Source organism: Zalophus californianus, chromosome 5 (genome assembly GCF_009762305.2).
Source record: "Zalophus californianus isolate mZalCal1 chromosome 5, mZalCal1.pri.v2, whole genome shotgun sequence".
Taxonomy (NCBI): domain Eukaryota; kingdom Metazoa; phylum Chordata; class Mammalia; order Carnivora; family Otariidae; genus Zalophus; species Zalophus californianus.
In genome coordinates, this window is record NC_045599.1 from 67745739 (window position 1) to 67760031 (window position 14293).

At 34.5% G+C, this 14293-nt stretch overlaps 1 protein-coding gene across 1 annotated transcript in view; it reads right to left on the reverse strand.

The window, feature by feature from the left end:
* The window catches only part of MEF2C (myocyte enhancer factor 2C), a 150662-nt gene that overhangs the window by 87071 nt on the left and 49298 nt on the right, over positions 1-14293 (reverse strand). The window contains 1 exon segment of the mRNA XM_027604537.2: positions 9469-9661. Within this exon segment, the coding sequence (XP_027460338.1) occupies positions 9469-9522 (54 nt within the window). The 5' untranslated portion in view covers positions 9523-9661.

Consider the following 14293-nt stretch of genomic DNA (forward strand, 5'->3'; position numbering starts at 1 on the left):
GTGTGTGCAACTAGAATCATGATAAATATAACCCTCATCCTATGAAAATATTTTAGATCCATTCCTCCTCACCTCCAGCATAGATAATCTCTCCTCCTGGTTAAGGAAACAGAGTGGCTAATGAGGGATAAGATAGACAGTTCATAGATACAATGCACTCTCTAATCCAGAGCCACGAAATCTTCCTATGTGTTTAATGGGTTAGGGATGGAGTCAAGAGTCTGCAACGACAATCTCTAATTGAAAAAAAGGGAAATGCCCTCTTAAATGCTCTTTTTCTTCCCCTGGCTTGTTCCTGACAGTAAGTAATGGTACAACTGTTCTAAACTATTCCTCTTCAATTTTATTTTGTTTAATTCAGTCTGTCATTAGAAAGGCTTGCGAGCTTTAGGCTTGATGATTACTCTCGGTGGGAGGAAGTAATACCACTGCAGACTTGTGTTCTAGACAAGCGCTCCTTTATACAATGACGGGGCCTGCCATCGTAAATGAAAGGCTCTTTAAAAAGCAGTGAGGGACTCTTTTAAGCAGACTGCTACCATGTGCTTGTAACCCTCCAGCATAACTTGCGAGGATGAGACAGCAGTGTGTTCTGCTGCAAAGAGGACTATTGTCCTCGTTAGCCTCAAGCAAATTGAGCCATGTTTCGCTGCAATGTAACAGGATTTCCAAAGGGTTTTCAAGCAGTAGTTCCTAAAATTCTGAACAAAATAAAAGGATTAAAATAGGGGATGAAGAGCATGGAATTTAGAACTCTACCATCCCCTCACCTAAGTCAACCCCAAGCCGCAAAACAAAACTTTAAATTTTGTGCTCAGCACACTACATGAGGAAGAATATTGAATAATGAGTCAGATTACAGTTAAGTAACTGAATGCATATGAATAAACCTGAGTGTTTATTCACAAACTTATAGGGTCTGGGTTTTAAAACTTGTGGTAGTTGATTTCTGATACATCTGTCTACATGAGGAAAAGGAAGAAAGATGATCTACATTATTTATTTATTTATTATTATTTTTAAAGATTTTATTTATTTATTTGACAGAGACAGACACAGCAAGAGAGGGAACAGAAGCAGGGGGAGTGGGAGAAGGAGAAGCAGGCTTCCCATTGAGCAGGGAGCCCGATGCGGGGCTCGATCCCAGGACTCTGGGATCATGACCTGAGCCGAAGGCAGCCGCTTAACGACTGAGCCACCCAGGCGCCCCGATGATCTACATTATTAAACTTACCAGGATTTAAAAGATTTTATTGTAGCCCATTTTTAAGCCTAAGAATGTTCTGGATTTTAAAAATGAGAGGGTTATAATGCAGTATGTTTTTAATTTTTTATATGCACCATTCAGGTCTGCTTGGTTCATTAAAAGGCTGAGTTACGTTCTAAATTCAATCTGTGGATGTAGTCATAAAATAAATACCTGTTTCTCTATACCTCATATACATAAAATGAATCTGAGAAGAAACAAATAAACCAGATTAATATTTTGGGGGCAAAAACATGTTTACTAGTTTAACAAAGCCAAAATGTACCTAAGGTAAAGGTCAAAGACTACTTCATTCCCTGCTGAGCAAATGCTCAGGAAGCACATTTGTCTACGTTTCCTGTCATAACAGGAAGAGTGTAACTTCTTCCTTTCCACGATGGCTTCAGTTTTACCTCCTAACTCCAATATTTTCTCCCTCAGGGCCTTCCAAATCAATCCTTGCAAGACAGAAGGCAGGAGGCTGTCTCCGTTTTAGTTTCCAAACAGTTGCGTTTGTTGAAATGTTATTTAAATGTTAGTGATTTCTTAAGCTAAACTGTTCCAACTTAAAATTAAAAGTCCAATTTCCAAACATTTAGAGTGGTTCTCTTATTCCTATTAGTGGTTCAACATATTTCAAAAGAAATGCAAATATATATTCCATATTATGGAATTTCATTTATTTCAATTTAATTATGTTATTTTCCTTTTTAAACCAAAGCTATTATTCTAGGGGTGGGGAGGGGGAGTTGCCATACTGTCTCCAATAAGAGTATGTGAGGATGTAAACTTTAAAAATACTTTCATCATAATAATTTTTGAAGGAGCTTATTTTGAACAAATAAATTACAATGTTAGAGGAAGTCTAGACTGCAAAAGACAAAGCTTTTGAAAAAATTAGCAACATGTTCTTTAATCTACAGTTTGGAAGAAACTTCTTGGTTTATGTGGTCTATTTATAATGTTAATATTTTTAGGGTTGGTTTCTCAGTAATACAATGTCACACAGTTTGTGCGTTTGCAAAGCAAAAGGTGACTTGTAGCAGACAGAATGGAGTGTGCATGCGTTTGCAGAGGTGAAAGGTGCCATTCAATGCCAACTTTCTACACAAAATGATTGAGATACACTAAATACAAGCATCGGGATTTTTCTAAATGATAAATGGAAATGGAAATGATATGAGATATTCAAATTAGAACTGAAACAACAAAACATCTTGAAGCCCTCAAGTACATGGAGGAAATAGTTACCATTTTCCTTGTGAAACTTTTTTGATTCCCTATCAAAGGAAAGCTAATGAATGAGTTTGATGGTATTTAAGACAATACTTCTCTGGTAGTAAAGGAATAGATCTATTCAATACAAATATAAAATATCCCACATGTATGGGATGCATAGCAAGTGTGTGGCACGCTATCTCTATGATTCAACCATATAGTGGGGAGACGATTTGTGATTTGTTTTTAAATTGCTAGGAATAGAATAGAAATGAATGGCCTGATGCCATAGCTGTTAAATGTACATCTGAGCACTCTAGCTACTTCTTTGATTTGGAAACTCACAAAAGTACATTTTTTTTCCTTCTGATTTCCTTTTTCAGTCTCTTCAATCACCAGTAATTCCAGCTTTCTGAACAAAACTTTTCCCCTTGGTGATTTTAAGATTAATGAAAGAATGATTTAACTTATGTGCATGGGGAAGCTTTAAGTAGGCATCCACAGGATGCATCAATATACCCTATAATTCAATTCTGAAATGTACTACTATGTGCTAATATATTACTATGATATGCCCTAATTTTATTTATTAAAACCAAGTTTAGGGGAGGCAGTTAGCTGTTAAATGACACTGAGGGGAAAAAAAGGCATAATAATCATCATTATGAGGTATTTGTGGATTTATTTTAATTTAAATCAACACTTTTGTGATTTTTTTGAACTTTTTATTCACTTGATTTAAAAGAAGGTTCCAGACATTCATTGACGAACATGGATAACTTTCTGATAGTATTTTAATTTCCTCTCTAATAATATATACTTGCTTTGTATACATACAAACAACTAATGATACTGGAAGTTCTGTTTGTGCAAATGACAAAAGAAAAAATATATGACTGGATTACTCTGTTCCTTGAGTCATGGTTCAGAATTCATCACAAAGTTACTTCCTGAAGCAGTTTATTTGTCTTTCTAAATTATCTAGTTCCTTACACTTAAAGAGTAAGTTAGTAGGTTGTTACTCTCAAGTTTAGAACTGTAATTAGCCTTTTATTTACCGGGATTCTGGATACCACCTTGGAGGAACACTACAGTAAAAATTCCCCTGAAATTTTAGCTTAAATTCTAAGAACTGCCTAAAATAGTAGAAAGCAGGAGAAAATAAGGAGTAATATTCATTTCTTTTTAAAACAGAGTCATTTGAGGAAATCAATAAATCTCTTTTATTCAGTTTACTTTAAAAAATATCAGATTTAGTTTAAAAACATCTGTATGTATAAACTGTTCAGAGGTTGTATCCACACTGAACATATTTCTCCAGGATTATTTTCTGAGTCCATTTAAGGTAATTTATAAGTAGTATAAAGAAACTGACATAGGGGCATAAGAAAGAGAAAAAGTTAGAAAATTTAACAGCTACGATCTCTGAATTCTTTTTAGTCATAAGGGGATTCTCTTGTTCTATTAACAGGAGAATGCTGCTAATTGTCTTTAATTTGTGCTCTAGTTATTGCACTGATAATTACATGAAATTTTGTTTGCTGGCAAAAACTATTAGTGTGCCAGACCTGATGGAAGAGAATTTAAGACATTTAAAAAAACCTTTTCCCTTAACTTACTATATTAGGCCATAACTGTGTTATTTGGCAAACATTTTTTCCCTTACAATTAGTCAAACATTTAAATGCCTTTTTATAACAAGTCACACAAATGCATTTGGATTTACCTCTCTCTTATCCTTTCAAAGTAGGGAAGCTGAGAATTTAAAATGCAAACGTACACATATAAACAGGTTTAGGTTAGACAAGCCTAATTTTTATATATCTGTCCTCTTGAAACAACTGATATCACAGATTTCTAAGTCTAATCTATTTGTAAAAAGAGTCATACAAGGGCAAAACTCATTTAAAAAATCTGGCTTTTTCAGGATCATATTTATTGGTACCATATGAAGGAAGGTAACACTATTGCCTGATTACTGAAGGTACTTAAGGGGTAAAAACAAAGAATGCAGATGGAGACACTGAAATTGTAGTGTTAGAATAAGCTGGAAGCTGGAAGGGATAAAAACAGTGATAAGAAGTTCAAAATAACTTGGTCAGTAACATAATTGGAAAATAAGTCCCACAAGCTTAGAACTTGGAAAACTACTTCTTCCCATCCTTGTCAAAAGCCCTGCTCTGCAAATGTCTGTGATCTTCCTTTGGGTCCACAAGCCATCCTCTGCCATCAGCCTCTGCCCTGAAAGGATTCTCTTGCTCCTTGTGAGCTTCCAAAGCCTCCTTTGTGCTCCTGCTCTGCTCTGTTCCATTTCTCCTTCCAGCTCCCCGATAGCCTTTTAAAGGTAAAACCCTCTTGAAATGAAGGTTTAGGTATGATGCAGAGCAGGAGTTGTTTTGATGGAAGTCACATTAACTTATGACAGCTAATGGTTTAGAGAGCCTGAGTCTTAATAGGAACAGCTAATGGGTACATTTATTGGGTATTTATTATATGTTAGATGCTTTACATTTATCCCCTAATTTAATTATCCCAATGACCTGATGAGGTGGGTACTATTATTTAACCCTTACTCTACTGATGAGGGAACTGATAAGGCTCAGAGGGGTTAAGTCACTTGCTGGAGGGTCATACAGCTAGTAGGTGGGCAGAACTGGGACCAGAGCTAGATTCATATGTGTCTAAAAACCATGCTCTTCACCATTATGTTATCCGGATGCAGTATGATGTAATTGGGAAAAAGTAAAGACACAAAACCATGCTCTTAGCCATTATATTACACAGGATGCAACATGACATAATTGAGAAAAGCATGTTTTGTTTTGTTTTGTTTTTTAATCTGAAAGATATGGGCTCCAAATCTTGGCCACCCCTAGTATTACTATCTAACTTCAAAGCTTTGCATGATCTGGGCCCTGCCTTGCATCTAATCTTTTCTCTCATCTCTCTAAAGTCATACACATCAGACTCAAGTTCCACGAGCTTTCCCTTGGCTCCTTAGCAAGCTCTTTCGGTTCTTAAGGAGCTTTGCAAATATTGTTCCATCTGGAATGTTGTCACCTGCCTAACTCTGACTCATGTCTTAGTTTCCATCTTTTAGCATTTCCTCAGAGAGACCTTCATCTAATCCCCAATCTAAATAAAGTACCTCTTGTTAATAATTTGATAATTTCACTCATAGCACATTATTTACAACATTTTTATTATATATTTGCATATCTCATGTCTGCTTCATCCCACTAAGCCAGGGATCCACAAAACCTGGCCCACAGGCCCAATACAGTCCATCCTGTTTTTGTCAGTAAAGTTTTATTCAAATACAGACACATTCATTTACACATTGTCCATGGCTGCTTTCGTGACTAGGGAAGAGGTGAGTAGTTGAGACAAAGACTGTATGGCTAACAAGGTCAAAAATATTTTTGAAAATATTTCAAAATTTTGAAATTTGCTGACTTCTGTGGCAGATGATAAAACTGTATGAGATTCATCTGGTTTACCACTGAATACTTAATGTCAGGCACACTGCAATCTAATACTGTTTGTTGATTTAATAAATAAATGAACTATTCAACTGTAAATGGGGTTAATAAGAATTAAATGAAATGATACATATGTAATTCTTGGTACATGTTGCTTTTATTAAGTTAACTGGAAATTTCTTTAAGATAAATTAAAAATTCATGATTTTATATTTTAACAAGCTAGCTTAAGTAATCCGTCCAGTTTAAGTTAGAAATTGAGAAATAAGTAGTTTTCATAAACTCAGAAATCTGGACAAATTTTGAACAATAAAAAGAGCTGTTAATTTTTTTCCTTCCCTTAAACTATTTTATGTATACAACTGGAGTTTCTGAATTTTAGTTGTTCTCCTTACTTCCATTATGAAAGGCAGAGGAAGGGCAAAATTCAATTTAAACAGATAGCTGCTCTGTTTAATAGCAGTGCTAGTTCTTAATGATATTCAACTTATACATCAGCTTTGTAATATTTCATTTCACACTTTCAAGTCTCTATGTCTTATTCTGTAAAAACACACCCTGTTTTCTGTATAAGCCAAATAAACACCTGAAAAGGCAGAGCATGCTTTTAGTACTTTTTAAGAAAAGATGACATTGAACCATTGTGTGAGGTTCTATTAGGGAGTCTGCAGTGGTGGAAGCTTCAAAAAGAGCAAAACAGTTAACATTTTTCTTTTCAACATGTAAACACATAGTTTAAAGGAAGCCCAGGCTGGGGGTGCCTCCACACTTGGGATGATTTGCTCCTGCCGGTTTGCTAGTGTTGATTATAGAAGTGACCTACATCTTTTAGGTTCTCATGACCACTCTTGTAGTAGGTGAGTGGTATACATAACAAACATTTATAAGTAGATGGATGTTGGGGACTGTCAATAGCCATCTAAAATAATCACTGAAATATACATTAAAACATGGCAGTTTTCAATTTTACCAAATTGATTTAAGAGGATGAGTGAAGGGCCCGCTGTACCTAAAGTGTGGAGAAAACTACATAGATCTGAAATTTCTATAGAATAAAATCAAGGAATTCACCTTTAACATTAAAAAAATAATCTAAATTGAACCTAATTTAACAATTTTTCTTCTCCTAAAATTATGACGACTTCTGACATGGATGAGAGTAACAGCAATCGTAGATACAACCATATTTAAATTAGGAAAAGATGTTCAATTATTAGCTCAAAAGCATGTGCTAAAATTCTTGCACCCCTGTATGGGTTTTATGTTCCTTTATATAGCATGATGAAAACTCATGAATTCAACCTACAGAAATTTTCTTCTGTCTTTGTAAGCAAAAGGAAGATACAATGAATTTCATGAACCTAAAAATTACCTGGCATTATTAATGAAATGTAGGTACTAAGTCATATAATTTCTAACTACACTCAAAATAGATTCTAGTCCAAATAATCGGGTCTAAATAGTCAATGGTACATGGTGTTCAATATTTCAATCTTAATTTCAATTTCAAGTTATAAGTCAACTAAAAAATATTGTGGTTTTATATTGACAGAATTACTACTTTTTGGCTTGACCCATAGCAATAAACAATGTATAGGAAAACAATAAAGAAATCCATCATAAACCTTTGTTTATCCTTTAGCTCAATTTTCAGTCAAAAATAGTTCAAGTCAGACGTACCTTAAATACAACAATTTAAGGGGGTATAAACTTGAAAATCTAAAAAGTTTCTTTATCTCTTAATGACATACTGGCTTTGATGGCATAAAGAACAGCTTCTATTCATTATAATTTACACAGGTAACAACTTAAGTGTCCACTGATGGATGAATGAATACAGAAGTGGTTATACACACACACACACCCACACCCACCCCCCCCCCCCCACACACACAATGGAACATTATTCAGCCATAAAAAAGAGGAAATCCTACCATTTGCAACAACATGTATGAATCTTGAAGGCATTATGCTAAGTGAGAGAAGTCAGACAAAGAAAAGACTGTATGATCTCAATTATATGTAGAATCTAAAAAACAAACTCATCAAAAGAGATCAGATTTGAGATTATCAGAGGGGGAGGGTGGGAGGAGGGAGAAACAGATGCAGGTGGTCAAAAGGTACAAACTTCCAGTTACAAGATAAATAAGTCCTAGGGATGTTATGTACAACATGGTGACTATAGATAACACCAATGTATGATATACAGGAATGTTGCTAAGAGAGTAAATCCTAGGACTCCTCATCACAAGGAGAATTATTTTTTCTTTCTCTTCTTTCTTTTCTTTTTATTGTATCTGTATGAGATGATGGGTGTTAGCTGAACCTATTGTGGTAATCATTTCACAATATATGTAAATCAAACCAACACAATGTATGCCTTAAAATTATACAGTGATGTATGTCAATTACTTCTCAATAAAATTAGAAAAAAAATATAAAAAAACTTAAACCACAAATCAGTTCTAGTCTCACTTGCAGTTCCAAAAAGACAGAAAGGGACAACCGGAGAGATAGAGTGTCTTTATTTGGGGAAAATTAGTCCGGTGAGGGCATCTCCAAGGCTATCCTCTTAGCTTTCCTCAGAGTAAATGGCCAACAGGTAAAACATTCTTCTCTCCCATGGTCAAGGAATGCCTGTTTTGCAGGTTCCATCATCTGTCTGTAATAGTTGGGATCTGGCAGTACTGCAATTTCTCCCATATTTTGTTATTTAACATTAGAATGCATACAAACCACCCAGCTATCCTTATATCACCTAACTAAACGCACTCTCCCCAAGTGTGAAGAAAAATAGTCAAATCACAGATATTCATGATATACAAGTCTTTGCTGAATAGAGCATTTGGATATATAAAATCTTTAGGATACATTAATGGGATCACACAGCATTATCAATGGAGTTGCAGAAAAAAATTGTAACATCATCTGCCTCTTTGTTTATAAAATTCATGGTTTAAACATGGTGTGAACTAACTAATAGTTTTTGCCTATATGTTTTAAGTTACTAATATCTGGTGAGGGTGTTTGTTGTTGTTGTCAGCACCATGCTAAATATTTTGAATACATTTCAAAGTCTCTTTTACTGTGAATACAATGAAAGCCATTTTTATAAGCCTATATTCTAAACCTTCAAATGGATGACCACAAAAGGCCTTGTTTCCATGTATAAGAATATCTTTGTTTGATGATGCATGCAGTGTAGCAATGTTATGCTTATTAACTCTTAATTATTAAGCTATTCGTATTACAGAAGTACAGTTCCCATTCAAAATTTATGTTGAAATAAAAAGTGAACAATCATGAATGTGTAAACCATTTGTCTAACAGACAAGGTAATTTTTTTCCCCTTTACACAGGATAGAATATTAGCATTTAAACTGGCCACGTTTGATTCACTGAAACTTCTCTTAATGGATGTTTATAAGTTCAAAAGGTTTTCAGGATCTTTAAAATACCTGAGGAAAATGTAATAAATAGTCCATGTAAATAATGATGCAGGAAAAAGTTTACCCCACTCACCTGTCTGTTACGTTCATCCATAATCCTCGTAATCTGAATCTTTTTTCTCCCCATAGTCCCCGTTTTTCTTCTCTCTCTCGTCCCTGAAATTATGTATTTTTTCCTTCCTTTTCTTTCTCCTTCCTGTTTCCTCCAAACAAATCTCCTTCTTCAGCACTTGCACTGCTCAGTTCCCAAATTCCTGCATTCGTTCCTGCTGGACAAAAGAGAAAAATTAAATACCACTTTAACAGAGAAGCGGTTTCATAAGAGCGATCATATTCTAATTTTTTAAAAAAGAGAACTATATGAAAGTAAGCCAATCAAATGAATGAAAATAAGTACTAAAAGCACATAGTATATCCCATGCAGGAGCATATCAAATAGGAACGGTTTGTTTTTATAGTTAAAATAATCTCATAAGTAATTTAACAAGTCATTTAAATGACAAAAACTATACTTCAAAGCCCAACACTTGAAATGTATCTTTTGCAACGAGTTCCTTAATATTTTTTAATGAAACTGGGTGACTATTTTCACCCTTCTATTATGAAAAATTACCTAAATCAGAGAGTTAATGAACCTTTATGTACCTGTGTATGCTAAGTAGGACAGCTAATTCATTTCTGAAGGGAAAACAATCTCGTGTTTTGACAGCAGAGGTGATAACGTCCCCTCGTTATGCAAATAGGATGGACTATTATGAAAGTGCTATTTGATATATGTAAATGTCAACTAATTTAAATCTAAATCCTTTAGTCTTATTTTTAAAAAGTCACTGTTATGAGAACACTGTAAAAATAATATGGGATATTTAATCTTACATAATGGGCAGCTATCAGCAGTGAGATCTCCTTTTCCTCTTGAAAGCCCTTAAGCTATATCTTGAATACAAGAATCAAAAAAGATAATCATTCACAGAAAAGAAATGGTGCAAAAAATTAGAGTATTACTCCATTTATAATGATACTTTTTTTATAACTACACTTTTTATAATAAGCCCTCAGTTCTCTAAATTTAAATATTTTAAAAAGACATATCATATGTCTTTGGGGAGTAAGATACAAAATTACAGAAGCCTGGTATTATATACTAGATACCTTTAGGTCATGAATTAAAATTAAAGAAATGATCATCAATAATATAAAATAAACCCAGAGAACTCTAGTATTAAAAGTATATATTTTACTTTGTTTTAAATTATATCTGAAAACACTTGAACATAATGAAAATGAATTGCCGTGAAATGTGGAAGTTAACAAGAAAGCATTCCACATTGGATTCTTCATTTGTATGCAACAGCTTCAATTATTCTATCCAGTTTTATGTCAAAGAATGCTACTACTTTACGCATTGCTCAGAATTTCCCTGTTTTAGTTGGTGTCTGATCAGGGACCTGAGAAATTCCCACATGTATTATGTAATGTTAAGCCAATGTCCTGGCTATTTAATAGATTATTTGGCTTCAGTTCAAAGTTATTGGAACAGGAAAGCTGTTATAAACTTGGTCAGTTCATCAGCTGTCTTTTGATTTCTTTAATTTAATTTCTAAATTCTTTATCACCTTGAGTAAATTTCTTTAAATTAAAATTTTCTGTGATTATCTAATTGCAGAAGCTATTATGATATAATTAGTTCTGGTGGATTAAGCGCTGCTTAAATACTAAGACCATCCATTCTCTTTTGCCCAATGCCTTTCTATGAAACTGCAGCTCAGCTGTGCCTTTGGGAATACTATATATGTTGAGTAACATCATGACCACACAGTGCTCATCAAAAATTATTACTCCAGCGGCAATTTTAAAATGTTGGAAGTAGTTCAAAAGTCTTAAAGAGTTATGTAAATAACACACATTTGACAAATACACATGAAAAAATTACCTATAATAAGACATTAAAATCACATTAAAATATGAAACATTTACAAAGCACAATTGCATTATAAATTTACTGTTGCCACACAGAGTCCATCTATTTATTTTTAGAAACCGTCTTAAATATCACTCAACTGGGCAACTTTCCTGTGTTTCCTATAGTCTTACCTTAGAAGCAAGCGGCACGTTAGAATGGCATTTCCCATGCATGTGCAAGACCCCAAAGAGACAGACAGGCTTCCTCTGTCACAGAAAAGCCAACCCATGGATCCACAGCAAACACATATGGGACAATTTCCTTTCTTTTCATTTGGCTAAGGCCGGTGGCACTATCGGCTTACAGGACTATGCCTGCCTAAGCGCTTATTCACTTTAAGGTGGAAGGTCAGGGTGAACAGATTAGAGTGTGGTGACAAGGCGGGGAAGATGAGAACTTCTACAGATCCTGGTTTCAAAATACAAATAACCAAACAAGCAGAGAAGCATCCCTCGAGAAAAGTCTCTTCAGAAAGGCAGAGAGAGAACTCCTCATGAGCCAAACTTAGAAGAGTTCTTACATATCACCACCCCGTATTTCACAACTTTGAAAGGAGAGACACTTTTTTAAAAAGAGCAGAGCAAGGATTTTTTTTAATTCTTAAAAAAGGATGGGAAATATTTTGCCTGAAAAAATTTGTATGTGTATTTCAAATATATATATAAAATAGTCAGTGAAAATACCATTAGATGTATTTTCCTTTTTGAAATATGCAAGGTAATGTAAAGAGAAACAAGCTTAAATTTCAGTAAAATTAAAATATTTTCTTGTTTTCCATAAAAATGAATATTTCTTGAAGGGTAGCCTTCTGAACATTTTTAAAATGCAAAACCTGACATTATTATGTACATATGCAGAATACTATGTGATGACGATGCCATTTTTACATGAAGTAAAATATGTCGTGAAACGTGCCTTAGAACATTTGATTATGGATCACCACATTTCAAGACTGTCAGTAAAAACTCAGTTAGGAAGGTCAACAATAGCTCAGTAGTAGTTTTCTTAGTGTAACTACTTCTCTAAGCTGATTTTTATGCAAAAATTATATTGTAAGGTCAGTTTCAAGTATTAACTTGTAGGAGGCCTAGAGAAGCTGAAAAAGAGATTAAATAACTTTAGTAGTTTTTAAAATTTGTTTTGTATGTATATGAAGAAAAGAATAGCTAAACTACATGTAGTAGAATTTCAAGTTATGCTGAGAACTTTCATTATGTACAATCAACCATAAGCTTAAAATAATTCCAGCAGCCTTGCCGCTACTTCTTTCCACATGAAAGAAGCATTCTTGGAAAATGACAGAGCTACATAGAAACAATCAGTAATTAAAAAAAGAAAAAGAAATGCTCTACCACAGTTACACTCTATAGAGCTACAGTCTTTTTTTTTTCCTTTTTGTCAACCTAAATATAAGAAAAATAAAATCAGGCTGCTTACTAAAAAGGGGAACTTCATTATGGCAGGCTTCTGTTCACTTTGAGTTTGGCATAAGCAGACAGATGAAGGCAAAGTGGTTTTGAGACCCAAGTTGAGAAGAATTTCTTGTGGACAGATGCTAAAGATCCTTCTCCTACCCCAGCTTTCTCATTTACAAACAAGTTCCCTTGAGTGACACATACCTCCTCCCCCCTTCTCTGCCTCACTCTTTCTTGCTCCCTTCCTCCCTCTCTCCCTCCCTCTGTCTGTCCCTCCCTCCCTCCCTCCCTCCCTCCCTCCCACAAATCCCTCCCTGTAACACAGAAGAATCTTGACAGAATGGCAGGAAACACGCACAGACTGGTCAGGGAAGGATATGATGTCAGCAACCACGAACAATAAAAGGTGTAAAGGTGCTTCCTTCCCTAAACTGTTCCAGAAGTGTAAAATGGGAACCAAAACTCTTCACTTCCTTCTCTGAGCAGAACTGTCTGAGTGTGCTGCGCTGCACACCACACACAGAGAGGCCTTTGAGAGGTTCAGATAAGGGACAGTGACAGAAATCCAGACATGGGGATGTAATTTTTTATTTCTAGTTTTAAAACACCTAAGAAAAATCCATTTCAGTTCTAGGTTAATATTTTGTATGATTTCTTTAAGAAATAAAAATAAGAAAACAAACAAGTTAACTTTGGTGAAGTAGGAGATATATCATTACCTTTATCATGCCTCACAAAAATCATCTGACACAGCTAATGCAGCCATATAATCTTAATTTACCTTTTGAGGCAAATGAATTCTATACAGGCCAAGAGCCAATGCCAACTGGATAAAATTTATTTTTGGTAAAAAAAAAAGAATTCCAAAAACTGTCCCCCCAAAATATACCAGTGTTTGTTAGTAAGGCACATTGGTTACTTCTTTGTACCCATAGTTTAAAAAAAGATAAAGTGGGTGGGGAGAATAGATGCCTATGTTACTGAAGGTCTCAAAGTTCTTTTAAAAAAAATTCAGAGTAAGAACCAAAGAAACTAACATAAACTTTCAGTATATAGTGAAACTATTTATTTCAATCTCGTCACTATTAGGTTCCTTCTAACATGGAAATGGCAGTCTACCATAAGTTTTCTGTAGGAAGAAAACCACATATCAAGTGGATCTGAGTCATCTTCAGATTTCAATCATCTTCCCACAACACTTTGATTTAGAAATTAAACACAACCTTCAGTTATGTGTTTTGATCGTAGAGTGAGACTGCCATGCCACATTAAAAGATGTGGGAAGAAATTAATTCTCTTCTGCTAAACTTATCTTTGCAAAGCATGTATTTGCTATGATAAGCACAATGCAGTCACTTAAATAAAAACAGCCCATGAATAATGATAAAACATTAAAATATATGATGTCAATTTGCAAAGAAAGAATTCTGGTTTTCTTTTACTCATATTAGCAAATAACTTCTTAACTGACTCACATTTTTACTAACACTAGCATCTCCATATAATGTTTTATAAAAACT